Here is a 26400-nt window from a genome sequence, read left to right as displayed (position 1 = left end):
AAGAGCTACACATGAGCTGTCATTTGAGAAGATTTAGAGTAAACAGAGAGTGAAAGCCTGAGATTTAACCCCTGTATGACAAAAACTGCTGAACATTTTTGATAAAGACTAATTGAAAAAATTATGTTAGCCCAAAATGAGTAAAATGCTATTAAAAATTGTCCTGGAGATGTCCCTAGCCTTTACACTACAATGTTCTGGAAGCCTACAGCCACCAATAGGGAAAGCTTGAACCAGCAGAGTATTCAGTAAACCCATAAGCTCCCTCTAGTGGTGACCGTGGACAGACAGAGTTTTATCACTTAAAGGGGATTTTGAATTGATTGATGGGGGTTGCCTATTCAGAACAATCATTTATTAGCCAGAGTGGAGAGTGCCTGCAAAAAGGGTCTCTTGGGGAATCCAATATCTCTGTTAATTATAGGGACAGCTCATTGATTTTAATGCAATTTCACTACAGTCCCTGTGTATTGCTTCCTTTATCCTGTGGTGGTGCTACAGGAAAATGAAACACTTGCAGCGTGTTTCCTCCAAAGCTAAACTGAAGGTTTCCAACAGGTCTTCTAACTAAGTGGACAACCACTTTACTCCGATTTGAGGTAAACAGTGATTCATTTAACTTATTCTTTGAGAATAACTAATTCATGGCTTACCTTCTAGTAGCAGAAACGCTGACTCTGAAAAGATTTTCTCGTCCTCGCCCTCGACCACGCATTGATACAAGCCAGAGTCAGACAACTGTAGTGAATGAATGCTGGGAAGGGACAGAAAGTGAACATGACTTTAGTACAAACAATATTAAATATGGAGTTACATTAAGTTTCGGATAGCCAAAGACATTAGATAGCTGTCCGTGGTATGTTTCTTCTGTGGTGCCTCCAATACACATTAGATGGTTGGTTGTTCCTGTGGAAATTGGTGGGTTCAGCCTACATTGATCTAATAGAAGACAACTGAAAGGCAACTATTTGGTGTTCTTTGAACTCTTTGTCCATGTATTGCCCCCTTAGGTTCTGCCCTAAGCATCAGGTGGACATGTTCTTCAAGAAGTGGCCAACCACTAAGACCGGCTGGCTCAGCTAAGCACACTTCAGAGGGAATATGGGGAGAAAGCTGCTGCAAGACGCCCCGAGAAAAAAGAATTAAGCAGTTAAAATCCAACATGCTTGATCTTTATCTTCCCTATCTATGGGTAGAGTAGGGAGACTTACATATAAAATAGAAAGTTGTCCGGTTCTGCTGAAATCAGCAGGTTTGACCAACCTAATGTGTATGGCCAGTTTAGGTCCCGTAGTATGTATAGAGAGGAAAGTAGGCTTGTGGGGCCCACAAATATGTGCTTGGTAGTGTTGTCTCGAATGAATCATCTCTGGAGGCTCAGCTCATGAATAATATGGAAATAAACACAGTCTATGATGGAGGCTACATTCAAAAACAGTGCTGTTCATGTGTGTGGGAGGACTATGCAGGACAGTTAACAAATTGTAGTAGGCTATGTGTCCTGAGGACTCAATAATTAGTATACATATATTCCATGAGTGGTGGTGCTAGCACTGAGCACCCAAGGCACATGTACTGGGACTCTAAGCACAAGCAATAATCACATGTCTACCAACACTCCTGTATTCTATATACTTGGTGGAGTGTTTGGTATTGTGATGAGTCTATGGTGACTGTATCTGGGGTGGAGTGGGGCAGCAGAGGAGAACAAATGTGGAAGAACATAAATAATCCAGCGTCACCACTCATAGCTATGTGTGCATTAATAAGATGGGTTCACCGAAAGGATAAACAAGAACTCTAGGGCCATGACTATCAGAGATATTTAGGGACATAATTTCCTTCCACTTTCTGATGTGACCTCTTGCCTTACACTAAGATCTCTATAAAATCTACGCCCATCCTATATCTGACTCATACCATTCATGTTTACATTGATAAAATTCTCCCGGCTACACATGTCAAGAGCTGCATTCCTCCTGGGATGACAGCATTTCTCTATTATATACAGGACGGTCTTAGATATTAGCAGTAACACAGCTCTGATGTTGGTAGATATAGAATTTTGTATATTAACTATTGCTTTTCTGAACTGGGGTCTGTCTAATATCTCTGTCTATCTATCTATATATCTATCTAATAATCATCTGTCTACACATCTGTACTCTGTATAAAAATGTTACAGATGAGCCGCAAAAATTATTTTTGACAACCAATTCACTCTTTAATTCACCCTAAGTGGTTAGCCAAAAGAAGCAGATTCCTCCAGAGAGACCTGGTCAGTGCATTCTCATCAACAACAAAAAAAGACAAAAAATGTAAGACCCCATCTTATAACGTGTTTGTCTCCATGCTAGTCACAATGGGAAAAAAGTATAAGAAGGAATTTTTTCGGACCATGGATGTGTATCAATATTGAAGCATTCCACTAACCTAAGTTCACTGATGGCCAACCATGTATCATCATCTTGTGGCATCTGGATCTGATTGATATCGGCATAGGCCAAAGGTTCTTCATCTCTCAACCACTCCACGTCTGGGACCTCTGCATCCCCACTGACTGTAACAGTGCACCGCAGCACAATGTCCTTCCCGAGAGAGGAGGTAATGTTGGCTGGGTCCATTGTGAAATGAATGCCTAGGAGAACAAAAACAAAAGGTTAGATGCATGCTTGAAAGACTAAACCAATGCTTCCCTGATGTCTATGTTATATGTCCTAAAGGGGATTTTTGGGATTTGTGTAATTTGTGATTGTGTGCTTATTTAATAGGCAAAATCTCAGCTTCTTTCAGTCAAGTGGCCTTTACTCCATGCTCTTTTTGAAGATATTATTAAAATAGTTTTTTAAAATGTATATACAGGTGATATGCAAACCTATGTGTCTCCTTGGCTAAAGACTACAAACAAACCATGTGTCTTGGCTTATCTTTGGTAGCATTCATCTGGACCTTCATAAACTTTTAAATTTGGCTTATGCATTGTGCAGAATCTCCTCAAAGTGGCCAGTCCTGTATGGAGACTTACTGGCAATGCTCCATGGGATATGAATATGTAAAGAGGTATCTCCAAAGAAAGAGGGCCATCTCATCAGCGCCAACTATTGGAAGTTCTTTGATATGCTAAGCCACTCTAAAGGCATCGCACTAAGCCAGCCAGACTCCTACTCCATATTGATGAGGGGCAAGCACCCCAAAACAGCTGTCTATGGATGGATATCTAGCTTGCCTATATTCTCTTGTGAAATCCCAAGGCTTGTGTCATGGTGCGGTGTGGGTAGATACTCTACACTGACCACAAGAGGGAATGGAAAAGGTACTAGGCCTAGAAACTAAGGAAAGGGAAAAGTTCATCACCTAGTGAATCCCTAAACCGAGTCCTGACTACTATCAGTATGAACAGACCTTAAATGTAGGAATGTTCATACGCTTGAACCTAGGGCCCTATCTGACCCTGAAGGGCCCTGGAAATAGTGTCAGGACAAGAGAAGATTTGTTCCTTCCCAGCTGAAGAAACAGGAGACTCCCTCAGGCCTAATACCAAAAGGTAGGGGAAAACAACCAATAAGAAATAAAGGAAAGAGACATAACTCTGAAGTATGAGGACGAGCAGGAACTCAGAGGAGAACCAACACCAGAACTTCCAACATCCAAAAGGAGCTATTAACCGCATAGCATAATGGGTGAGGCCAGACTAAATAGGAGTTGGAATGACCACTTAAGCTACACCTGAGACCAGAGGTGTGGCCATACCCAGCAACAACATAGAAGCAAGTAAAAACAGAGAAGCTGTCAGATCACATCACGTGCAGCCATTCTCTTAGATCTTCTGACCCCTGTCACATGAGAGACCATGATAGCTTGTTGGAAAGTAGTCTCTTGACTCATAGGGAACCACCTCTAATAGGTGGTGCTGGTGAGATGGTTCTCATTCTTGGGAGATACCTCTCTACAAACTTCTAGAAGGAATAAGAAAATGATGGTACAACACAGTCATAACATGCTGCAGAACGGTTATTACAAGGTAAATGCAAGTAGTTGCTAATGTCAGAAGAAGTGATGCGTCCTCTTTAAAGGGATAGTGCAAGGCTGACAATCCCTATAAAGAAAAGTAACCAATTGTATCAACTGCTACTTTGTGTGAAAGCACTTTTAGCACAGGTTGCAGGCTGGCGCATACAACCTTATAGTTAACTGACCGTTTAATACTGATTAGCACAATATTGCTAATTAATGCTGGGAAAGGACTTATCTATGGCTTGTGCCCCAAAACTTGTCTGAAACCATACACAGTAGTAGAAAACCTTGTTGTGGACCTTATCTATAAAGATGTCATTGTCCTCGGGTAACGCTGTAATGAAAGGCTGAGCTTTTGACCGATAATTCTCTCTGGTGAAATCTTTCTTTTCCTTTGAATGATGAATGAACTTCCTCATGCGGTAGCTGAGTGTGCCTTGCCAAAGACCTACTGACTCACTCATCAAACACTTCGCTGGAATTGTCTATGACTTTCCATGCAATTCTCTGTACTAGCGGCTAGCTGCCGATCTGACCAGAAGGGACAGAACAGATACAGATGCTGCATTGTATAGTACAATGTAACATATCATGTATCATACACATCTATATACAAAAGGCATTATGGTGTATAATACAATATAATGTATTATGTATCATATACATCTATATACAAAAAGCATTATAGTGTATTATACAATGTAATGTGTTATGTATCATACATATTGTGACACAGTGAAAGGTTTGGTCTGGGAAAACAGGTATTTTCCTCCCAGCATGTGCTGCTGGGCTGATTTACAGCCAGGTGAGGTGAAATACTGGCCCGGATTTTAAATGTCGGTCTGGGTTTTGGCAGCACCTGGGTGTCCCTAAATAGGCAGCTGGGCTCAGAAGCCATGTCTCTGTGTTGGGATCTGGGAGCCTTTTGTCTGGATGAAGACTTGCTATCTGTTTGGTGTGAAAACAGGTTGGTGCTGCTGTCAGCAAGGACTCTTTGAGGCAGAATTTCCGCATGGTGTGAATTACCACCAACACCACAAAGGGACTTTTTGCTTGATTATGACTGCTTGTTTTATCACTTGCCTGAAGTGTGAATAAAACACTGAACTGTTTGATCCAAAGAACTTGTTGTTGCCTCTATACTGCGTCCGCTAATCCTGTCTACCAGAGCAAAACCCCACAATATCTATACACAATCAGCATTATAGTGTATTATATAGGGTGATGTATTATGTATCATACACATCTATATACAGTCAGCATTATAGTGTAATAAACAATGTAATGTGTTATATATCATACACATCTATATAATCAGCATTATAATGTATTGTACAATGTAATATATTATGTATTATACACATCTATACACACTCAGCATTACAGTGTATTATACAATGTAATATATTATGTATCATACACATCTATACACACTCTGCATTATAGTGTATTATGCAATGCATTGTACTGTATTATGTATCATACACATCTATACACACTCAGCATTACAGTGTATTATACAATGCATTGTACTGTATTATGTATCATACACATCTATACACACTCAGCATTACAGTGTATTATACAATGCATTGTACTGTATTATGTATCATACACATCTATACACAATCAGCATTAAACTGTAACATTTTGACAATAGTCACCATGGAAGATCCCGCTTGCACTTACGGCATGGTCCTATCTATGACCATTATGAGTGTACATTTACAGTTCATTCTGATGGCTATCAGGGTATTCGACCAGAGTGACCATTGTCAGGGTCACTGCCGTTCTATACATGACTGATGGTCATACTGGAGAATAGATTTTAGAGCTTTTAGTCAGTGCTCTGGAGACAAAAGGCAGTGGCTGTGTAAGATTGATTGTGCTAGGGGCTTTCATGTGCTTAGCTTGCTGAGCTTAAGCAAACATTGAAGACAATCCGGCTATTATACTGGCCACACACAAACCGCAGGCTGCATGACCATCATGGTAATTCCAGGAGGAAGATTATACTAAGGACCCATTTACATTGGCCGATAGAGCCAGCAATAATTGGGAGCAAAACGTCCATATGAACATTAATTCACGATCGTTGCTTGCTCATTTCCATGCAGAATGTACAGGGAAGAATGACCGTTACTACGATCATTCATCTCAATACAATATCTATGCTTGTTGGTAGCACCTCCCTGTTTTATAGGACGAAGTGCTGCGACGGACAAGGATTTTAGGTGCCATCAGTGGTGTGCCTAGGTTTTTTGGCACCTGGGGTGGCATCATCCCCCCCAATACTTTAAAAATAACTTACCCCCTCACAGTAGTATTGCTCTTATTGTACAACCTTCACAGTAGTTTTGTACAAATGCGTGCCCCCTAACAGTAGTTATGCCCACATTGTGCCATATTAAAGTACTTATTCCTTCATTGTGCCCCCTTCACAGTAGTTATGCACACTTTGTGCCCCTTTCACAGTAGTAATGCCCTCTTTGCGCCCCTCCCACAGTAATAATTGTGCCCCTTCACAGTAATAATCCCCATTGTGCCCCTGTGAGATGGGGAAACAGCTCTCCTTGTCTGAACACTGTTTGTGTGATTAAATTAAATCTTCTGGACTGACATTCTGCTGTTTGGCCACAAGATGCCGCTGTTTCCTAAACACAGCTACAGACTGCACATATAGTTCCATATTCATGAGATAGTCCGGAGAGAAGAGAAGAGAAGAGAAGGAGAGAGCAGCCATCTTAGAAGGAAGTGAAACTGAGGAACTGTGTGAGCAGAGAATCCAATGGCATCCAAGTGTGAGAGCATCCCTTAGTGACCAGAGCTGCAGCTAAGTGAATATGATCATGTCCAAGATCCTGATTCTATGCAGAGGAAGGAGGATTGCTGCCAGGAACGCTGATGAGAGCTGAGTAACAAAGCAACACTGCAGTACTGCATGATTGTTGGAGAGACATTTGTTCTGTTCAGAGTCACCAGCGGATGCAAAGCAGACCCGGGTCGGTAAGATCGTGCACGCATCTCATCACAGTGTTGGCGCCTAGAGACTGAAACTAGGCCTATAGTTAGTTAGGGTTTCTGTTTGCGTCAGACCACAAGTGTTACTACTGCTCATTTCAAGGACTCCATAACTTAAAGGGACATTTCACATTTGAGAGCTGATAAAATTCTCACAAGGTTGGCATTTTCTTGCTCAGGGGAAATACTCAGGTACGTGCTACAGGACCAGTTATGGGAGGGGGAATACTGTAGAACTTGGTAAGATTGTAAGCTGTTGTGCTGCACCGCAGGATAGCCCGCAACACACACCCATACAGTGGTTCTTGTTTTTAGGGTAATAACAGGTAAGGAGTGGCAGTTTAGTTGTGCCCACCAGTAGGTAAATTACTGCACTTTCCTTCTGCATCCATCGGAGGGCACCGTGCTGTGCAGCACAAGGGTCTCAGCCTTCAGGCTGGGTGTATGTAAATTGATTGTATGTTCCCAGCATTTGTGGTTGTGTTTATTGCCAAATTTAAGTAAAATTCTGTTATGGCAAAAGCTGCTGTTGGGATTGCATTCCTCGTTCGTGACTTCACTGTATCCTGGAGAGCCCACCTCGGTACACGGCTTACACCCCCTTCATAGTAATAATACCCATTGTGCCCCCTTCACAGTAATAATGCCCCTTAATAATAGTAATGCCCATTGTACCCCCTTAATAGTAATAATGCCCATTGTGCCCCCTTAATAGTAGTAATGCCTATTGTGCCCCCTTCACAGAAATAATGCCCATTGTGCCCCTTCACAGTAATAATGCCCTCTGTGCCCACTTCATAGTAGAAATCCCCATTGTTCCCCTTAATAGTAGTATTGCCCTCTGTGCTAGTAATGCCCATTGTGCCCCTTCACAGTAATACTGCCCTCTATACTCCTTTCATAGAAGTAATGCCCTGTGTGAACTGTGCCCCCTTCAGAGTAGTAATGCCCATTGTGCACTGTTCCCCTCTATAGTAGAAATGCCCATTGTGCCTCCTCCATAGTAGAAATGCCCACTGTGGCCCCTTCACATTAGCAATGCCCTCTGTGCCCCCTCCAGAGTACAAATGCCCATTGTGCCCCCTCCAGAGTACCTGCAGCCAGCCTATCAGAAGAACGGGAAGGGAGACGCCTCTTCCTCCCCTGCCCTGCCGCAGCACAGGCATCTGTATCGCCGTCCTGAGGAGGAAGGCAATATAGATGAATATGGAGATGAGTGCTAATCTCCTACTACCTTGCCACCGCGGCGATCGGTGGTGCGGCCCTGAGTGTTAAAAAAAAAAATATGAATGGTTCTGGGGGGGAAGGGGGGGGGGGGGTCCAGACCCGTTGGACCCCCTTGTCGGTGCGCCCCTGTGTGGGACCACACCTATCAGACATCGATGCCATAACCTTGTTATACATGTTATCAATGGGATAACAGTATGATGGATCTATTGCTCTTCTGATAGTCTGAGATAAAGATGTCCACAGAAGAGCAGTGGGCACTCTCTCTGGTTACAGTGAAGGTCTTGAGTTAAGGGGCATCTGTCAGTAGATTTGTATGGACATGCAGTGACGCACCTTCACCGCCTTTGCCACACCCCTTTTTCTCACCCCTTCTAAAAAGTAGAGTGAAGGGGGAAAGTGGCAGATTTTGCTAAAAATATGGCATGTGACACAATCTGCAACTTTATTATGACACAAAATTGAATAGTAAATGTCCCCCTATATGTTCAATTTGTAAGGTGCATGGCGGTCTGCAGCTTTGAGCAAAACAGTATTAGACAATATATAATTGCTGGATAATTTAAGGGGTCGTCTGGTTTGGAAAAAACATTTTCTAATAATGTATTAGAAAATTTGAAGTTCATAAAAGAAAGTCCCCCACAAACGACCTTCTCCTACTAGCCTGAGAAGAGGGCAATTGCAAACATCATCTCCTGCTTTGGAGGACCAGAGACTTTGCTATGTTTCATACCCCCTGTGAGGGCGCTGCAGGGAAATTGGACACTTGCTCCTGATCATAGAGAGTCGGACCCCCACCAATCTGATACTGCTGACCTGTCCTGAGAATAGCCCATCAATATCTACGGTCAGAAAACCCCCTTAATATACTTCTAAGCAGAGGACAAGACTAGTTTTATGTAACTTTTATAGTCTCTGAATGAAAGCAAGAATGTCATTACTCACTGACAGCAAACAGAAGTTTAAAAAACTAGAAGGGGCGGTGTATTAGCAAGTTGCATAACTTTTCATTATACAATGATTACATTTTAATGACATGGAAGCGGATAAACTCGTTGAAATCTGGTTTTCTAATGAATATTTTAGATTTTGATCCTTGTATGCTTTCCATGGCACAAGTGGAAAATTCCTCTGTAGAGTCCAAAACATTCCAAGAAAGTGACCTCCAGCCTCCTTAGTCCATATTAACTAGAAGCTCAGTTCTCCCCGTTCACATGGTGAATCTGAAGCAAACTTAAAGACTGATATCTGAATACCAAGAAGTGGCACTGCTGCATTGCTACTACACCCCGATTGTGGTCACGCGGTGCCAAATTCTTGGCTTGTGTTCAGAATCATTGTCTAGGCTTGACTTCAATGTGACGCCTACCTGTAGGTTTTAAATGTCTGATTTTACTAGAAGTGACTGTAATGTGAAGTAGGTGAAGGTTTTTTCCAGAGAAAAAAGATGCACCTGTATTTTCTGTATGAACAAATCCCTCAATGACAACACGAATTACACAAATACCAAATGGCGGACCTTAAAGGGCTTCTGTCAACCCCCATTTAGCAATTTTCAGTATCGGACATTAGCTATTTGCTAATGTCAGTTGAGTCCATATATATCACTCTTACCTCTCTCTGTGCTGTAATTTCTTTAAAAATCTTACTTTTTTAATATGCTAATTACCTACCTACGCCGCATCCTCGGACTATAAACACGCACCCTCCTCCACTTGATAGACAGGGCCAGCGAGTGCTCTACTCCTCCCGCTGGCCCTGTCTGCCCATGAAATTCTGCGCAGGAAGGAGCGGGCAAGCGAGCGTCCTTCTCTCAGAGCGCCTGCGCCATACCGGTCCTCATTCGGCGCAGGCGCTCTGAGAGAAGGACGCTCGCTTGCCCGCTCCTTCCTCAGTGCGCCTGCACCGATGATGTCAGCCTACACCCGGAAAAGAAGACTGCCGTCATCGCTTCTTTTCCGGGTGTAGGCTGACGTCATCGGCGCAGGCGCACTGAGGAAGGAACGGGCAAGTGAGCGTCCTTTTCTTAGAGCGCCTGCGCCCAATGAGGATCGGTACGGCACAGGCGCGGGATTTCATGGGCAAACAGGGCCAGCGGGAGGAGGAGAGCGCTCGCTGGCCCTGTCTATCAAATGGAGGAGGGTGCGTGTTTATAGTCCGAGGATGCGGCAGCTACTAGCAAGTAACCGCCCAACTTGCTGGTAGTGAAGTAATTAGCATATTATAAAAGTAAGATTTTTAAAGAAATTACAGCACAGAGAGAGGTAAGAGTGATATATATGGACTCAACTGACATTAGCAAATAGCTAATGTCCGATACTGAAAATTGCTAAATGGGGGGTGACAGAAGCCCTTTAAAGAGAACTTGTCAGGAACTTCATGGTGAGCAAACCATGGGCAGCATGAAATCCCAACAGGCTCCCTCATTACAGAGAGCTGTGCTTTATGCTGTAACACTGCGGCATTTCAGAGAAAACATAGTTTAGAAAATGAGCTGGGAACAGGGAGGAACGTTATCTAGATGGCTCCCCACAAGCTTCTCCCCATCTGGCTAGTATAGATAGACAGGTGGGAAGAATAGTCATCTGGGCATCACTCCACAGGCTTCTCCCCGCCTGGCTAGGATAGATAGAGTAGACAGGTGAGTAAAAGAGTCACCTGAGCGTCTTCCTGCAAACTTCTTCCCACCTGACTAGGAAAGATAGATGAATATGGAGGAGTCATCTGGGCATCTTCCCACAGACTTCTCTTCCCCCTGGCTAGGATAGAAAGACAGGAGGGGAGAAGAGTCATCTGGGTATCTCTCCACAGGCTTTTCTCGGCCCTGGCTAGTAGGATAGATAGACAGGTAAGGAGAAGAGTCATCTGGGTATCTCTCCACAGGCTTCTCTCCACCTTGCTAGCATAGACAGGTGGAGAGACGTCATCTGGGCGTCTCCCCACAGACTTCTCCCCACCTGGCTAGGATAGATACAGTAGACAGGTGAGAAAATGAGTCACCTGAGTGTCTCCCTGCAGACTTCTCCCCACCTGATTAGGAAAGATAGATGGGGAGAAGAGTCATCTGGGCATCTTCCCACAGGCTTCTCCCCACCTTGCTAGCTTAGACAGGTGGAGAGGAGTCATCTGGGCATCTGCCCACCTGGCTAGAATAGATAGGTGGGGAGTCTGGGGACAAGAGACATCTGGGTGTCTTCTCACAGACTTCTCCCCACCTGGCTAGGATAGAAAGATAGGACTTTTGGTATTTGTGTATAGGGAAAGACCTGTCATTCTATCAGTCAGGCGGAGAGAATCCAGTGAGTTGACAACTACTCTTTTCCCCTTTCCTGGCTCATTTTTTAACCATTGTTTTTTTGCAAAAAGCCTGGGTTTCAAAGCACAACAAAGCTGATTTGTAACCAAAGAGCCTGGCATTATTTCATGCTGCCTGTAATTTGAGCAGCATTTAGCTCTAGACAGGTTCACTTTAAAACAGATTTTTCACTTCCTACTTGACATGCTGTGTCACAGTCCTCTTATACATGGGCGTAGGGATCCCCATAGCAGCCATAGCAATGGCTATGGGGCCCCACGCCACTGGGGGCCCGGGCCGCCGACTGAGGATTATATATAAGGCCTGCAGGCTGAGGGCGGTGCCATAGGGCGTGGCCGGAGGCAGAGAGGCATACCTGCAATGAGGAGATGGAGTGGTCCCGCTCCCAGTCTGGGCGGCAGTCAAACTGGCCAGAAGTGGAGGATGCGGAGCGTACAGCGAAGTTGCGTGCTGCTGGGCCTGGCAGTGCTGCTGGAGTGTGGGCGCGCAGATGTTCAAGTGGCTGTGAGGTGAGGGCTGGCTGACTCTGGGACTGGTAAAACTTACTCTGGAGTCCTGGACCATTATATCTGGGGAGGAGGGGGGAGCAGCACCCTGGAGGTCTGGACCAGTACATTTAAGGAGAAGGGGGGAGCAGGACCCTGGAGGTCTGGACCAGTACATTTAAGGAGAAGGGGGAGCAGGACCCTGGAGGTCTGGTCTGGGCCATTATATAGGGGGGAACAGGACACTGGAGGTCTGGACCATTATATCTGGGGAGGAGGGAGGAGTGGGATCACCGAGGTCTGGACCATTATATCTGGGCAGGAGGGTGAGCAGGACCCTGGAGGTCTGGGCCATTATATTTAAGGAGAAGGGGGGATCAGGACCCTGGAGGTCTGTACCATTATATAGGGGGGAACAGGACACTGGAGGTCTGGACCATTCTATTTAGGGGGAGCAGGACCCTGGAGGTCTGGACCATTATATAGGGAGGAGGGGGGACAGGACGCTGGAGGTCTGGACCATTATATATTGGGAGTAGGGGGAAGCAGGATCCTAGAGGTCTGGACCATTATATTTAAGGAGAAGGGGGATCAGGACCCTGGAGGTCTGGACCATTACATTTAAGAAGGGGGGAGCAGGACCCTGGAGGTCTGGACCATTATATTTAAGGAGAATGGGGGAGCACGATCCTGGAGGTCTGGACCATTATATAGGGGGGGAACAGGACACTGGAGGTCTGGACCATTCTATTTAGGGGGAGCAGGACCCTGGAGGTCTGGACCATTATATAGGGAGGAGCAGGACCTTGGAGGTCTGGACCATTATATATTGGGAGTAGGGGGAAACAGGATCCTGGAGGTCTGGACCATTATATATGGGGAGTAGGGGGAAGCAGGATCCTGGAGGTCTGGACCATTATATATGGGGAGTAGGGGGAAGCATGAACCTGGAGGTCTGGATCATTATATAGGCAGGAGGGGGGAACAGGACACTTGATGTCTGAACCATTATATCTGGGGACTGGCGGTGGGAGATTTAGGGTGGGAGGTCTAGGAGGGGTGTGGGGATGTTGGGGTGGGAGGTCCTGGAAGGGTGTTTGGGTGGGAGCTCTGGAAGGGGTGGGGGTCTGAGAGGTATGTGGGGGTGGGAGATTCGGGAGGGTGGGGCCTATAAAAAAATGTTAATGTGGCCCAGTCATTTCTAACTACGCCCCTGCTCTTATATATCCTGATATACCTGGATTTCTTTGGATGAGCTTATCTGGGGTACTAAAAGTGGTTGGATCTGTGTTTTAAAGCTCACTTGCATAAACAAAGTTAACTAACAACCGTCACAAATACAGTAGAGGAACACAGAACTAGGCCTCAAGGCTAGGGAGAGGATAAAGGTGACCTCCTAGGAAGCCCCTAAACCTGACCCTGACTCCTGTCAGTATGTATAGACCCTGAAAGTGGGAAAATACATATGCCGTAACCTAGACCCTAGGAGCCCTGAAATGCCCTAGGTAGTGGCAGGAAATTAGACTACTGGTTCCTTCCCAGGTGAACAAACCAGCGTCTCCCTGAGGCCTAGTAACAAGCACAGGGGAACAACCAAATACAGCAGTACAACTTATCTTATAGAAAATGGATGAGCAGGAACACAGATAAGGTCCACACACCAACTCTTCCAAATCCAAGCAGAGAATATCAACTGCATGGTATAAAGTGTGAGACCAAACCAAGTAGGGAATGCAGTAATGACCACGGGCTGCACCTGACAAGTAAATCAATGAGTGCAAAATAAGCAACTAAAAATTACCTCATGGTAAAATGTGGACAGAAAATTGTTTATCGACTACATCTTAACAGATTGCGCAACTCTGTTTGCTGACCTCTCAGTTTCATAGCGTTTTTACCACGAATATCAAATCAGAACATTTTAATTACCAGAAATTACCAGGGAATGAACAATTTTGCAATAGTACATGAGGACATATGTGTGATCTCACTTGTGTCAGTAAAACAACAAACTGCAGTAATGATTTCACTGATATAGTTAGATTGTCGCTACATACGATAATTTAAAGGTACAAGAACATGATATTCACACTTAAGATGACGCATCAAGTTTCGCCGTTTTTAGATCGCTAATTCCGGGCAAAGCATTACATGGGCAGAAATTACATGAAATGAGAAGTAACTCTTGGGCAGGTTCATCTTCATATTTTAAGAATAGTTCAGGGAACTGCTCTTGTCTCATATCACATTATCCTCCGGACTACCCATAAAATTCAAATACCACATTATAATATTGATAATTTGCCATGAACCAGGGGGCTCAAAATTGGCCCCCATCTTCTACTAGTTGACATTACTACAGCCCTACAGACTTGGGACAAGAAGACTTTTTTTTTTTGCTTGTTTGCCCCAATCTTTTTTGACCCTTGGGGTTGATTCAGCACCCATGTTTCATAAGATTTTATGCCCCATAGAACGGGATTCTCTGGACAAATTCTCCTGACCATTAAAGGGAGTTTGTCACCTTCAAAATCATTTTCAAAGTAAGCATACTGCCATGTAGGGTTGGTGGCCCAAAATATAGCCATATCTTTTTTGGTGAAAACCTGATCCTCTACTCCTAAGAAATACTTATTTTTGTGCAAATAAGGTATTTGGTGCACCATGGGCAGGGCTTCTCTGTTTAGTGCACCCGGCTTCCATCATCACTACCTGCTATGAAATCTCAGGGACTGTTAACCAAATAGCAGTGGAAGGCCTGGGCAACGTTACTGGGGGAGCGATGTTGTACCAAACAGAGAGGCCCTGCCCACAATGCGCCAAAAACCTTATTTCTCACACTTAGGCCTCCGGTCCGCAAAAAACGGAAGCTGCCCGTGTGCCTTCCGCAATTTGCGGAAAGGAACGGGCGGCCCATTGTAGAAATGCCTATTCTTGTCTGCAAAAAGGACAAGAATAGGACGTGCTATATTTTTTTTACGGGGCCACGGAACGGTGCAACGGATGCGGACAGTACACGAATTGCTGTCCGCATCTTTTGCGGCCCCATTGAAGTTAATGAGTCCGCACCCGAGCCGCAAAAAATGCGGCTCGGATGCGGACCACAAAAACGGTTGTGTGCATGAGGCCTTAGAGGAGTGGATTTTCACAAGAAAGCATAGTGTTTGCAGGAAAGTATATGGTTATGTTTTTGGGCAGATACCCTACATGGTAGTATGCTTACTGCAAAATAGATTTTGGAGGTGACAGACTCCCTTTGAATGAAGTAGTGAGACCATCCAAGGTGCAGGCCTAAATTCAGAATAGGAAACCCATTTTCAAATAACATTTTAGGGAATTTTTGTGTTATTTGAGGAAGATCCCTGTGCAGGACCCTTATCTGTCAACTGGATTGGTAAGCAGTTAAAGACCTAACTTGTATTATGAAGACAGTCAGTTGGAAACTATGTAATACCTAATTTATCTTGTGGTGGCACCGTAGGGAACTCAAGTCTGAAAAGGACACACCTTCTCTTATAATGAACCTATCAAACCACAGTGGACCACCTTTTTAAAGGACCTATCAAACCACAGTGGACAACCCTTTAAAAGGTCCTATCAAACCACAGTGAACAACCCTTTTAAAGGACCTATAACATCATTGTGGACAACCCTTTTAAAAGACCTATCAAACCACAGTAGACAATTATTTTAAAGGGCCTATAAAACATCAGTGGATAAACCTTTTAAAGCACCTATCAAACCAAAGTGAAAACCCCTTTTAAAGGACCTATCAAACCACAGTGGACAGCCCTTTAAATGACCTATCATACATCAGTGGATAAATTATTTAAAGGACTTATCAAACCACAGTGAACAACACTTTTAAAGGACCTATCAAATTGCAGTGGATAAACCTTTTAAAGGACCTATCAGACCAGAGTGGACAACCCTTTTAACCACAGAAGCAGCATAGAACCCCAATCAACATCTGCAAATATTGGGAGACAGTAGAGAAATTAATGAGTGAAAGCCTTTGCAGCCTCCTCAACAGAGTATTTTTAGTGGGTGCAGATCTATGAGTTGCACTGAGACCCAGGTGCTTGAGAGACCTCAAAAGGTCTATTATTAGACATAAAATATTTTCCATCCACAGTGCAGGCAGTTTGCTCAAGAACAACTTATCTCCATATCTCTGCGCTCTCCAAGAACAACTATGAGAAAGAGATTTCTATAACAATGTGAAAAGTCAGAGGAATGTGATGTACCCTAATAAGGTAGAATGCTGGCTGCTTGAGGTTGGTCGGAGATCCCCTAAACCAAGAGGCCTATGACTAATAGCAGCCTGGAGGTCCAGATGCTCCAGAGAATGATTCACTTACATGGCAGAAAATTGATTCTATCACATTAATAACGAACGTTTATGAGACGCTGTCTTGACATGAGTGGGTGAGAGAGCTGTGGTAAAAGAGACTGCTTTGAGCAGAGAAGAAATAATGAGAGCATACTGATGAGAACTTGCCACCAACACTGAAGCTGGCCAGTGCTGGTGGCCTGTTAGACATCTGCCCATCATCAGGGCCTTCTCCCAATACACCAAAATAAGCTACTTTTATTGTATGATCTTAAGTGCTACTTACAGATATGACCACATTATCAGCTAGTCATCTGGGCACAAAAAAGGTACCTGTGGGCATCTTCCATATGGTGTAGTGTCATAATAAGCCCATTCCATAATGTGTCTAATTAACAGAACCGTATGGCGAAAAATAATGGACGACTCCTAATTAGCAGTGCCCAATTAACCGTTCCATACATAAAGTTATATAGGAGTGCTGAAAAATGTGGAAATAATGGTGCCATACAAATAACTTTAAGTTTTATGGTAGTTTTAAGCCTTGACTATCAGTGGCACCACCTTCGACAGGGTAGGTGAGGCACCATATGTCCAAATATGCCACACGATGCTTATATACTGTTGTATGTAGCAGTTGGTCCAATGCTCATTCAAATGAAAGATGTCTCCCCCAGCCCACCATACGCATGCACTCGATTTGACCAAGAATGTTCTGAATGCCCGATTTTTGAATGCTCGTTAGCGATAATCTGCCTGTATAAAGGTGTGACATGCTCGTTCATCAGGAAATGCACCGTCTCCTCCACTGAAAAGCAGGCTATTCTTGGGAAGGAACGCATCGTTCCCCACAATCCGCTGCTCCATCCAGCAGTGTAGTGCCGCCTTAAAGTTTTTTTCCATCTCAGACAATCTCATCCTAGCACTATGCCCCCATTGTCCCACCTCTGACACCCGCACCTACACTGAGAATGGAGCCGCGAAAGCTGTGAAGGCCGTGGAGGGCCCATGAGCAAACCGCCCGCCATTCATTTCTATGGGGCTTCTCTAACACCCCAGAGTGGTGTTACCACTCCTGCACCCTGCTACTGTCTTTATTGGGCTAACACAGTGTCATCTATGTATTCTGTTCCAGGTTCACCACAATGTGCATCTATAATATTGTTATGTAACTGTTATAAATGTAATTTACCTGGTTCACCAGCAGGTGGCAGCAAGTATGGCAGATCTACCCTTAGACAGAATGGAGCTCACCATTCCATTCTCCCCCCTTTTGGGTAGAAGTAGGTGAGTCCTGCTTGCTACCAGAAGGAGGTGGGGCAGTTCTAAATTATTCTGGTACAGACTCCATGTTGGAGCTGACAGGACACTAACCTATTCCTTGGCTGAAACTATGTCAGACTAAAGAGTGGAGTGCAGCATAAGGAAGGAATGAAAGTCATTAAGCTAGCCTGTCAGTATAGCAGAGAGAAAGAGAGAAAGCAGAGTTGAGTTTGCCTGCTAGTTCATGCGAAAGCCTGCTGGAACCAAGACAAAGCCTGAAAACTGTTTGGAGAAACGTTTATTGAAGTAAAGCTGCCATTGAACTTCATCTCAAGGTCTCGACTCAAGTCATTCTTTCAAATCCCTCAATTATTACCCCTATTTATCTCTTCGGAGCCAAAGCCTGGGGTCCAGCTGTATCCAGGCAGGAGCACCGTGACACATAAAGAGACATTTAGGCCGCATCACACCACTCGGCATTCCTACTAAACCTGGGATGCGATATAGAGGGCCCTGGGCGGTGGCGGCCCATTGCACTTCAGTCAGCCCCATAGAAATGAATGAGAGCAGTGGCCGCACAAGCGGGGAGAGCGCTTTCCCGGGGTCCTGCAGCCACCACCTTCCCCGCTCTATTCTTGGTGTAGGGATGGGTCCCAGAGGTGAGACCCGCACCTATCAGACAATGGGGTCATATCCTAACAATGTGCCCCCATTGTCTCAGATGGGAATACCCCTTTAAGCCACTGTCAGACGGATCGAGAGCAGAAAGATCGGGCATGTTGAAATCTAGCTCCCTATTCTTTCTGTCCCCCAAAATCCTAAATATTTTCTTAAAGATTATGTTGAACCATCGAACAGTGCGCTTAGCTTGAATTGGCACTCTGTGAGATTGCTGGCCAACGCTACTCTCATTGTTTCCATTTTTAAAGATTTAGGAAGTTATTCACATTCTGTGAAACTACATTTTTTCGGAGGGAGTCAAAAGTTAGGAACATAATCCACCTTTTGTCTTTGAACTGTTTAGATTGTATTAAAGGGGATTTCCAGGACTTTTATATCCATAGTACCACCGCTGACCAGCTATTTGTCAATACTCAGTAGCTCCGATGTCGGTGTAGTGGACAGAGCTGGTTACTGCCCCGTTACTCCCATTCATCTCAATGGTGGCAGTGCTTTGGTAATCAGGTCCATCCTCTGCAAAGTGGACAGAGCTGTGTAGTAACGGCATTGGCGCTATTTAAGAACAGCTGATTTTCAGGGGTGCGGTGTGTTAGTCCTTAACCTATCAGCTATTAATGACTTATCTCTTAAAGGGGTTGTACCATTTCAGACATTGGGAGCATATTGTTAGGATATGTCCCAATGTCTGGCATCCACACCTATCTTTAGAATAGAGCCAGCAAAGTGAAGAAGGGTGCACCACGCATGCACGGCCACCGTCCATTCACTCCTATGGGAGCGCTGAAAATCGACGAACGCTGGCTTGGCTTTTTCCGTCAGCCCCATAGAAGTTCCTCCCATTCATTTCAATGGGACTTCTGAAAATAGCAAAGTGTTGCTTGGCTATTTTCGGCACTCCCATAGGAATGAATGGAGGGCGGCCACACATGCGTGGTGCCCCTCCGGGACTTTGCAGTCACCTTTCTATGTATAGACATTGCCGCACCTATCAGACATTAGAGGCACATCCTAGCGATATGCCCCCAATGTCTGAGATGGTACAACCCTTTTAAGAATAGGACATCAATCTAAAAGTTCTGAAAAACACCTTGAAAGATGGCAACTTTGAAAAGAGTGGTCGGGCCATAGAGACATCCATTGGTTGGATATCAATTGGTGGACCAATTTTTTTTTATTACAGTCAGGGGACAGTTTTTCTTAGGCCTCATGCACTCGACTCTGTCCCTAATACAGTCTGCAAACCACGGACCAGCAAAATAAGGATACCATCCATGTGCCTTCTGCACTTCCATCCAATAGAAATCGCTATTCTTGTGTGCGAAACGGACAACAATAGTACATGTTCTAGCATTTGCAGAACAGCTACATAATTGCCGTCAGCACATGTAGAGTACAAGACATCTATGTGCTGACCGTTTTATCTGAAGATCCCATAGAAATGAATAGGAAGAGCATCTGACTCACAGAAAATGTGAATCGGATTCGGACCCCAAATACAGTAGTATACCTCAGGCCTTATCCAGAATGTAATCCTCTGTATAATCATAGAGTTTAGAAGATAAACTAATGATGCATTGCCGAAGGATCACAAATCATTGTCCATGTATCGGCCATACGACCCAATTGCAGTCAACCACTAGGGACTATCAAACATGACTAAGGGCTCTTTCACATCTGTGTTCTTTTCTTCCGGCATAGAGTTCCGTCGTCAGGGCTCTATGCCGGAAGAATACTGATCAGGATTATCCTAATGCATTCTGAATGGACAGTCCGTCCTTCAGGATGCATCAGGATGTCTTCCGTTCCGGAACGGAACGTTTTTTGGCCGCAGCAAATAGCGCAGCATGCTGCGCTTTTTGCTCCGGCCAAAAATCCGGAACACTTGCCGCAAGGCCGGATCCGGAATGAATGCCCATTGAAAGGCATTGATCCGGATCCGGCCTTAAGCTAAATGTCGTTTCGGCGCATTGCCGGATGCGACGTTTAGCTTTTTCCCAATGGTTACCATGGCTGCCGGGACGCTAAAGTCCTGGCAGCCATGGTAAAGTGTAGTGGGGAGCGGGGAGCAGCATACTTACCATCCGTGCGGCTCCCGGGGCGCTCCAGAGTGACGTCAGTGCGCCCCAAGCGCATGGATGACGTGATCGCATGGATCACATGATCCATGCGCATGGGGCGCTCTGACGTCATTCTGGAGCGCCCTGGGAGCCGCGCGGACTGTAAGTATACCGCTCCCCCGCTCCCCACTACTACTATGGCAACCAGGACTTTAATAGCGTCCTGGCTGCCATAGTAACACTGAAAGCATTGTGAAGACGGATCCGTCTTCAAATGCTTTCAGTACACTTGCGTTTTTCCGGATCCGGCGTGTAATTCCGGCAAGTGGAGTACACGCCGGATCCGGACAACGCAAGTGTGAAAGAGGCCTAAATTCTATCCAGAGAATGAGGGTATGTCGTCAGTCGGATAAAGTGATTGTCCAATGACACATTTCACCCGAGGAACGTTCAGCATGGGACCATTTCATCAACTTTAGCCTAATGCTTAAGGGCAAAGAGTTATTTGCAACTGCTATAGGGGACAATGCTGCCCAAAGTTACATAGAAACAAACATATACATCTTCAAGAAAAGGCACTTAGTAGATGCCAAAAAGAATCTTGAAAAACTTCATTAGTGTGTTGAAAAGGTCAATTCAAGCAAACGACCTGAAAACCACTTCCATTTCCATCTTCAGGTTACGTTCTTCCACTAAAGCTGTAAGTGGCCCTCAGGCTCCTGGACATGTAACGCTAGCGAGACATACAAGGACAAAGAACAGCAAAACAGATAATAAAGAAAAGAGACATTCATATCTGTGTTCCAGCAAAAGCAAATGAGTAATGGACTCTGGATGGGCTACAGGAGGATTTTGAGGCAGATTTCACCCCATGGATAAAATTTGAGGTGAAAAGCCACAATAATTGCCTTGCTGAAAAACCAAAAACTGATGCTCTCATTGCTCCCTATTCCATGAGGATTCTTTCCACTACCCCATGCATTGGGTATTTAACTACATGATGATCTTTTGTATATTTACACCTAATAATACCTCTGCACCTACAACAGTGTCCTGTTTGGGCCCCTGTGTTTAGTCTTGAAATGGAAAATTCTATGCAGTAGACACTTCTCTGCAGAGTCACTGAGTTCAAAAAGTGCTACTCCCCTTCCACCGAGTCTCGTGTTTGGCAAAGCAAAAGCCTTATTCATTGGACAAACATCAATAAAATCTGCAGGTTCTGTTAAGGATCACAGATATGTGAAAAATGAGACACAGTGCAAACTGGTTGGGTGACATTGAGCTATGTGACCAGAATGCTACACGATGACTTGCACGCTGCTTCTATTATTTTATGACAAAAGATCAATCCAAGCCAATGGTTGACGGGTTGCTACGGGTTGCCTATATTGCTGGCAAAGAGCAATACAGAAAATGTCTTTATGCTCGACGGACTCTGTCCAAGTGGAGGGTTTGGTGCAACAGTCACTTGAGCCCTGTGAAGATAACAGCTCTGCCAAGGTTTAGCTACTCAACATGTTTACTCCATCAAGATACAAAATATTCAAAAAGACAAAATATTCTCTAGATAGAAGATACTTTTCAGGGTCACAGACCTCCAGTCCCCATCATAGAATGCTGAGAGATGCAAGTTACCAGTAAATGTATCATAAGCTGGATTCAGCAGGAGGCCTTGAGAACTTTTTGAACCTTCATACAGAGCATATTATTTATTGACCACCAGTATAATATTAGATATTTGTGGACCATAAACTTAAAGCTGTCCATACACATAAGATAACAATTTCAGTAGACAGAAGTCCACCATAGGTCACTGTGAACAATAGTTTGTGCAAAAAGTTCATACGATAGATTCTCAAAATGGCCAAAATGGGACATTTTGACCAACCATTGTATGAAAATTAAACACAAACCATTATTTACAATGACCTATGGTGGACTTCTGTCTACCGAAATTGTGATCTACGAGGTTGAAAAATTTTGGCCATAGCCAAATGAGACTCCATGTGTCTGGCATGATCGGCCAATCATTTGCCATTCTGTGCAAGACAACACCCTTTTTTCATTTATTTATACTGGCCAATGAGCAATTTATAATATTTACCTTATGTGTATGGCCTTCTTAAAGGGGTTGTCCCCATTTTACTATTGATCACCTATCCTCAGGATAGGTCATCAATATCAGGTTGACGTGGGTCTGACTCTCGGCACCCCCACCGATCAGCTGTTTGAAGCAAAGACAGCACTTGTTTGAGCGCTGTATTCTCTGCTCTGTTTACCTGCTCGCCACAGCAGTAATCACTTCTATGGGTCAGTTCTATAGTAGTCACTTTAACAGACAGAGCCACCCCATAGAAGTGAATGGGGACACCATACTTGTAATTACACCTGCTCACCACTGCAATTGCTGCGGTGAGTAGGTAAACAGAGCAGAGAAGGAAGCACTGCCTTCTCTACAAATAGCTGATCGGTGAGGGTGCCGGGAGTTGGACCCCCACTGATCTGATATTGATGACCTATCCTGAGGATAGGTCATCAATAGTAAAGAGTGGACTACTCCTTTAACTTTAGAGTGCTATGGGTGGACGGATGAAAATTGGCCAAAATGTCAGATTTTGGCCATTTAGGTTGAGAACTTTTTTATGGAAAGATTTGCATTCAGGAACTTTCCATACCCATATGATCAGTGGAGTACCTAGAACTGACTGGGCCCCAGAGAAATTTTTTGAATGGACCCGCTGTCCCTCAGCAACTTTTTTGCAACCCCAAGTAACCCCAACTTCTGTGGACAAGGGCTGGCAGCCGCTCCGTCCGATTCCTACACATACTGTATCTCATGTCACTGTATATACTGTCACTGTATATAATGTTATTGCATATCAATGATGAGGGGCCCCTTTTCCAGTTTGGCCCTGCAGCCACTTCCCCTGCCTACACTATAGCTATGCCATATGACAGCTGATGGACAAATTGTCCATAAATGCTGGGATTAGCTGTATGCTTTTCTTCTCCAGGTAGAACAAAGGATTAAAAATGTTGAAATAACTCCCCAACTTAGGTGCCAACGTATATATAATGTGCATCAGAAGCTTTAGAGGGTAGTTGAGCATTTGCAAAAAGGTACTTTGATAACAGTTTACCGCTTAAGACCCCTTGTACACATTTGATGGAACTGGCCACCAGTATTAATGTGTATGGGGCCTCCTGACTCTCCATACACATTAGATTAATCTAAGGTGAACGCACCATTTTGGGTTTAATCATGAGGTTTCCCAACTTTTCCTCGACAGCAGATGTTGGGGGAAAGAAGGGTTATTCTTCTTTTCTCAGGGAGATAAGATGCCACAAGAGATGTCTACCAGCAACTTACTCCCCTCTCCCCACAACACATGTACATTTACCCAAATCAAATGTGCGTGAGTATGGTCAACCTAGGTGGACATTCTAGGGTCATACAATAATCCTGGCATCTACAAACCTTTTTACACAGAATTTTTTTGGGTTTTAAAATTATAGTTCAAGATTCAGACACTCAAACCAGAATCATATGTTCATATTTCTTCTGACTTCTCCACTTAGAACATGGTAGGATGATAGCTCAGAAGATGATACTAGTGCCAATCATCACTGGGCCCAGTGTGACTGAATCCAACAAGGGCACCATCTGCTTGGAGTCTGTATGTTTCCCCTGTGCTTTTTTGTGTTTCTTCTAGGCAGGGTTGCACTGGGGAACATCAATAAAGTCTAATAGATTTGGATTCAAAGAGATAGACCCCCAATAGCAATTTATTGTCTCCAAAGACAGCTCCAAACTTTTTATTTCTCCTCTGGACCTTTGGGCCCCGCTATAGTATCAGACCCTGGGTCCCTATTGAGAATCCTCTGATACTCTGGTGGGCTAGTCCAAAGCTGCTTTTAGATTAGCTGAAAATATTAATTTCTAACCTTTTGGCCCTAATGTGTATATAAGATAAGGATATTGGATTGCAACCCCCAGTGGGGCTGATTGAATGACTTTCTACAAAGGATATTGGTGCCAATTGAATAAATACATAGAAATTTGAAATGTTAGAAAATACAGAAACCTCTCAACTGTCCTTTAGAGGTCATTTGATCTGGTTTACTGCCTGAAACACCTAATATATATGGAAAAGCAGGACCCTGTACACATAATTTCCCTAAATATCCCTAAATGTTTTATGAACTTGCTTTAGAAGTGACAAATGGGTATAATCTGATAAGCCAAAAAACTGAAAAGTCCCAAAGAAGCCCGTTTAGAGGTGACATTTGTAAAAGATGTTCCTTTGACTTGAATTACCATCCCTTGGAGGCATACACCTGTATGTATGTCAACACTGAGCTTATACCTACATTTATAGGACAAGCTGTTTAGAGTCTGTCTTTCATGCATGACTATCAGTGTCGGAGGTGAAAAGTCTCAGTCTCAAGAAGTCATCTGTCAATGGAATTCGGAAGAGGTAACAGGTCTGAATCCTGGTGCCACCATACTAAGTTTTGTAACATAATGAGATATTTTGTCCACTGAGATGATTCCACAACTATTGTGCTGACTGTAGGAGGCCTGCCAGTGGGACAGACCTCAGGTGATGATGGGACATCTCTCACCAGCCTTGGATATGGAAATAGACTATTGGTTTGAACTTGAACTCTATGTATTAGTTTGTAGTTAGAGGTATATACTTTGATGTCCCTTTATTACGTAGAGGTGATAGATCTGTGTATTAGAAGGACAACAGAGGTTTTGTATTCGTGGTAGGGTTAAGGTGTGTGCTTGGACATCTGTGTATTAGAGGAGAAGGTTGTGTCTCCTATTTATTTTGGGAGGGATATACCTGGTCTTTATGTTCATACTTGAGTACTGCGTCTATGTTTTAGGATGAATTAGGAAGATGTCTCTAAATTGAGATCTTTTTCTAAATTCCACCTATTTGCAGAAATCTATCTTAGTCAGGGACAATGTATTATATGGCGTCTTGTCTGTGTATTGAGATGAAATGTTTACATTCTGCTGTCTCTATTTGGGATAAGGTGAGTCTCTTTCGGGAGGCGGGGGTCTCTCGTGTTTGTATAGCCCTCAGACAACACATTCTTCTCATTGTTTCTCTGATAATCAGTAGACAATAGACTGTCTGTACTCACCATTCTGTGCTAATACAGCTCCTAATGTTCCCAGGAGAACCAGCACCCCAGACATTAGTCCCATCCTGAAGATGACAAGATGTAGTCCCCTCCAGACGACACAAGAAGATGTTAACTCCACATCTGAACCCGACCCTGAAAAGCTCAAAACTCAAAACCAAAAATCCAAATTCCCGACTGTCACTTATGTTTTCTTTTCCAAAACAATGTAAGCCGGTGAATTCTCAAAGGAAAAAAAATCAGGACCAACACAACCAAAAAAGGCAAATAAACATCCCAACTCTACAGATCTGTGCCAAATAAAGAATGCGTAAAAATGAAAGGTTTAAACGTAGGAAATCAACTTTGAAAAGTTAACTTCCCTCAAAGAGAAGCAAACTCCACAGACTGGTTTAAAGAAAGTGAGTTGGGAAGTGCATTTTACACGGGGCGGGTGAGTGAGAGGGAAGGATTGTCTCTGAGCTTTGGAGTCTGCCCCTCCATTTGTGACTCACACACCCTCTCTAAGACTCTGTACAATAGCAGAGGGGGGACATTCCTTTGCAGGAGCTCATACTACTCAGAAGAGCAGGAGGAGGAGTAAAAGAAGGAGCTCTCAGGGGCGAGCCGCGCGCTGCTCTAACGCTGGCCATAGACAATGAGAGGATTCCTCTGGGTTTCTCCTAAATTTCTAAAACAAACGCAATGTAAATTGGCCCCTCCAGTGGTCACAGGGGCTGATGTGATTTCAATCTGCTGCTGATTATTATGTTTGGACTATAAAAAAAACCTTAGAAAGACATAAGTAACAAGTGAATATATCGTATAGAATTGTCTAATGCACGCTAGTACTCTAAACAGAGT

The 26400-nt window shown here is 44.0% G+C and overlaps 1 protein-coding gene across 1 annotated transcript in view; it reads right to left on the bottom strand.

Annotated features, from left to right (window-relative positions):
• The window catches only part of LOC122946194 (tyrosine-protein kinase receptor UFO-like), a 78006-nt gene extending 52035 nt beyond the window's left edge, over nucleotides 1-25971 (bottom strand). The window contains exons 1-3 of the mRNA XM_044305631.1: nucleotides 25558-25971; nucleotides 2434-2638; nucleotides 654-754 (exon numbers count right to left, since the gene is read on the bottom strand). Coding sequence (XP_044161566.1) covers nucleotides 654-754; nucleotides 2434-2638; nucleotides 25558-25621 — 370 coding nt within the window. The 5' untranslated portion in view covers nucleotides 25622-25971. The remainder of the gene's footprint in view (nucleotides 1-653; nucleotides 755-2433; nucleotides 2639-25557) is intronic.
• Nucleotides 25972-26400: the final 429 nt, after the last annotated feature.

Source organism: Bufo gargarizans, chromosome 9 (assembly GCF_014858855.1).
Source record: "Bufo gargarizans isolate SCDJY-AF-19 chromosome 9, ASM1485885v1, whole genome shotgun sequence".
In the NCBI taxonomy this organism is placed as follows: domain Eukaryota; kingdom Metazoa; phylum Chordata; class Amphibia; order Anura; family Bufonidae; genus Bufo; species Bufo gargarizans.
This window is presented reverse-complemented; position numbering and strand designations above follow the sequence as displayed.